Source organism: Aplysia californica, unplaced genomic scaffold, assembly GCF_000002075.1.
Source record: "Aplysia californica isolate F4 #8 unplaced genomic scaffold, AplCal3.0 scaffold00817, whole genome shotgun sequence".
NCBI classification, from domain to species: Eukaryota; Metazoa; Mollusca; class Gastropoda; order Aplysiida; family Aplysiidae; genus Aplysia; species Aplysia californica.
Window position 1 is genome coordinate 39,189 of NW_004798087.1, and position 4,179 is coordinate 43,367.

Here is a 4,179-nt window from a genome sequence, read left to right on the forward strand (position 1 = left end):
AACGTGTTGTGGTTGGTGGGTGGGTGATTGGTGGGTGCTCTGGTGTGGTTTGCTTCTTCTTTCCTATCAAACATCTATCGTCCTTATCTCCCCTTCTTCTTTTTTACGTTTGTAACTCTCTTGTAACACAATCTTCGTCACGTATATGACCTTATTGTGTTGCTAGTGCCATAAAACATTAACTAAAACTAAAACTAAAACTAAAGAACGTGTCGTATATTGTTTCCTCCGCTGTGTAGACTTTCGTCGGCGGGAAAGTGGCTGTGGCGGGCATGTCTCTGAACATGTACGAGGACCAGATCACTGTGCTGTTGGGTCACAACGGAGCTGGTAAAACCACCACCATGTCTATGCTCACTGGTGAGTTATTTAGATCGAATAATAATAATAATAGGCCTAATTATAATAATGATAATAATAATAATAATTATAGTAGTAGTAATAATAATAATAATAATAATAATAATAATAATAATAGTAGTAGTCGTAGTAGTAGTAGTAGTAGTAGTCGTCGTAGTAGTAGTAGTAGTAGTAGTAGTAGTAGTAGTAGTAGTAGTAGTAGTAGTAGTAGTAGTCGTCGTCGTAGTAGTAGTAGTAGTAGTAGTAGTAGTAGTAGTAGTAGTAGTAGTAGTAGTAGTAGTAATAATTTTAAAAAAATAATAATAATAGTAGTAGTGTTAATACTAATACTAATAATAATAACAATAATAATACTACTACTACTACTACTACTACTACTACTACTACTACTACTACTACTACTACTACTACTACTACTACTACTACTACTACTACTACTACTACTACTACTACTACTACTACTACTACTACTAATAATAATAATAATAATAATAATAATAATAATAACATATTGCATTTATATCTGGCATCATTTTAAAAGTAAGGTATATATGCAGCTTTTACAAGTTAACAGGAAAGCCAAAAAACTGAATGTTGGCACCGAGAAAACTTGCATTAAAGATAACAAGGAAGTTGTTATCAAAATGTATTCTTGAAAATATTTACTTGGAATGTTTGCAAAGAGTTCGTTTTCTTTCTAACATCATGCTTGTATGTGTGAGTCATGCATAATTGAATTACATCATTGTGCATGAATATAATGAGTGCATTTCTGTGCTGATGCTGAATCTTCTTATGTTGCTTTTCTGTAGTGCCTACCCAAAATTTCCCTTCATCATCCTCATCATGATCATCACCATTGCCTTTCTCACCATGCATCAGGGTACAGGACACGAACAAACACTTTTCACCTCTCTCTATTCTTGGCTAGCCTCTTGATGTTCTTCCATGTCTTCCTACTTTTCTGCACATCAATTTCTGTGATTCCTGTGAAGATCGATAAACTCTTGCTTAATCCTAAACCACTTCTCCTCTATTCCTCCAGGCTTCATCGCTCCCAATTCCGGTACAGCAGTGGTCAACGGATACGATATTCGGTCCAACATTGACGAAGTCCGGGAGACCCTGGGTCTCTGTCCACAACACGATATTCTCTTTGACCTGCTGACCGTCCGAGAACACCTGTACTTCTTTGCTAAGGTACATCATCATCATCCTTGCATTTTTCACCCTGGATCAGGATATAGGCCACGAACAAACACTTTCCACCTTTCCCTATCCTGGGCTAGTCGCTTGATGTCACTCCACATCTTCCCACTTTTCTGTACATCCTTTTCCGTGACTTTTCTCCAGGTTCCACGTGGACTTCCCCTTGATCTTTTACCCTGTGGGTTCCAATTTAACACTTTTCTTGTTATGCAGCTGCCTGACTTCCTGAAAGTGTGTCCAATCCATCGCCAACGCCTTCTTCCCACCTCATCTCTGACTGGGCTCTGTCTCGTTCTTCTTAATACTTCTTTGCTAAGGTACAAGGAGAGCTTACTTATAACAATAATAGATAGCATTTGTATAGTGCAAATCCCTGCTCAACAGCGAGCTCTATGCACTTTACAAGCTGTATTATTACCTCAACAGACCTGAGAGTATTCTGAAACAACCTCAACTTCCTGGGAAGCATACAGTGCAAGCTGCCATTTATGGGTGCTAAAACATTAACGTACTGACAAGATCTTTTGCTGTCTAAAGCTGGCATTCCATATGCCCGAAAAACCGATGTGAACTTCGGGTCCGAATTTCGTATGAAAAAAGAGCCCTCCTTCCATATACCCGAAATTCATACCCATCATTTCTGACTGAAATCACGGCACCAGTTCAGCCAGAGCAAGCACTCTACGTTGAAAACGAAAGAACTTTGCTGTTAGAGCTCTTGTTCCTACGAAAGCAGGCTTTAAATTGCTTCGTCCAGACTTGATGATGGTCCTTCCTTCATAAGCTTTGCTTTCTTGGGTCGTTTTCTTTTCGAAGCTTCGGTCCTATCACTGATGGCGCTGGCTGATGTGGCTGCGGCACAGACAGCAGTCTTAAGTTATAATTAATGTATGTTAGAAGTTATATTCAAGTGCATTTAAGGGGGGGGGGGGTGGAGAGAAATGCTATTTTTGTTATTGCATGATTTAAACGATAAATGATAGCATAGATAGATTACTTAGACTTAGACTTCCGGAAGTTTCCCATAAATTGTTTTTTTTAAGTAGTTGCCATGGAAATGGCAGCCGCCTTGAAAATAAAAACCTCTTTTCAGTCTTAGTTTTAATTTTAACACTTCTCTCTCGAACCAAGGAAATCAACATTTCGACGTTTTCCCACCTACCTAGTGCTTCCATGCTGCTTCGTTCCTTTGAAGTAGATTTGGCTTGAAATTAGCCCCACCCACTTCACGAAGAATTCGGGTGCCGAAGAAAAAAGTTTCGCTCCCTCGTTACGAAACAAAATCTTCGCATGCGAATTTCGGACTCGGCCATGCGAAATTCCAGTACGCCTATATGGATTTACACAATGACGAAAAGGTTGGTGCGAAAAAAATAGTTCGCACGCGAAATTTGCACCCGAAGTTCGCATCGGTTTTTCAGGCATGTAGAATGTCAGCTTAAGGCCGGGTACTCATTCCCACCTGGATGAAGTGGGGAAAATTCGTGTAAAGTGCTTTTCCCAAAGACACAACGTCCGGCCGCGGCTCAAACCCTTGAACCCGCAACCTCAAGATTGCGAGTCCGGTAGCCTAACCATTAGGCCACCGATGCCACAAGTACATGTGTGTGCCTGATGGCTACCTTAGAATTACTCAGTTCTATCCGACAATTTTGGCCATTTTGAGTTATAAAGATCATGAGGTCAGAAACCAAATGTTCTGTCTGCTCTACCAAAATCGTAAGATTATTCAGGGTCATTATCAATATATTCAAAGATTTGTATTTGAAAGAGCAAGACATGATGTGTAACTCATCGAATTTCTCAAAACTAGGTAGGCCTAGTATTTATTTATTTATTTATTTATTTATTTATTTATTTATTTATTTATTTATTTATTTATTTATTTATTTATTTATTTATTTGTTTTTATATCCTCCCCTTCCCCCATTACGTGATCTATAAAAGTGTCGTTTTATTGATCTATGATTTGGCCCTACATGTGTCTGTCAGATGAAAGGAGTCAGTGGGAACCTGGACGCCCTGATTGCCACGGTCGTCAACGACATGTCCTTGACCGGCAAAGAGAACACCCAGGCTCGGCATCTGTCTGGTGGTCAGAAGAGGAAGCTGTCGGTGGGCATCGCTCTCATCGGGGGCTCCAAGGTCAGCCGTGTTTTTTTATTTGTTTAGTAACTTTTTTTTTTCTCTTAGGTGGAGAAATCCCCACCACCATGAAGAGGCTTTCATTTGGTACAAAATCTAAAAATGGCATATTGATCACTAACTTGGTCATTAACTCTAAAATAATTTCGGGGTTAAAGAGTTAAATGAAAACAAGGTGACCTAGTTTGATAGTCTTCGTCTAATGAATGAACTTCCGCTAAATGTGAATTGTTTTCAGCAATTGCTGAAAAGTAATTTGACGTCAGAGTCATCTTAAGGAATGTGCCCGAGCTGCCGCCTGTGGCTCACCTGCACCGCTGTTCCAACTGCGAGCCGCTGAGAGCGAATGGCTTGCCGGAGATAAGGAGTTTGAGTAAACGAGTCCTCCATTGAAAAACTTGTTTGTCCTTGTACACAGTACACATATACGAAGCTCACCATTCTCTGCGGGGGGGGGGGGGGGGG

At 40.0% G+C, this 4,179-nt stretch overlaps 1 protein-coding gene across 1 annotated transcript in view; it reads left to right on the forward strand.

Annotated features, from left to right (window-relative positions):
• Positions 1-214: 214 nt before the first annotated feature.
• LOC101856696 (ATP-binding cassette sub-family A member 3) overlaps positions 215-4,179 on the forward strand; it is a gene marked incomplete at its 3' end in the record, with an annotated part of 42,928 nt that continues 38,963 nt past the window's right edge. The window contains 3 exon segments of the mRNA XM_013088823.2: positions 215-360; positions 1,406-1,560; positions 3,562-3,714. Of these exon segments, the coding sequence (XP_012944277.1) occupies positions 273-360; positions 1,406-1,560; positions 3,562-3,714 (396 nt within the window).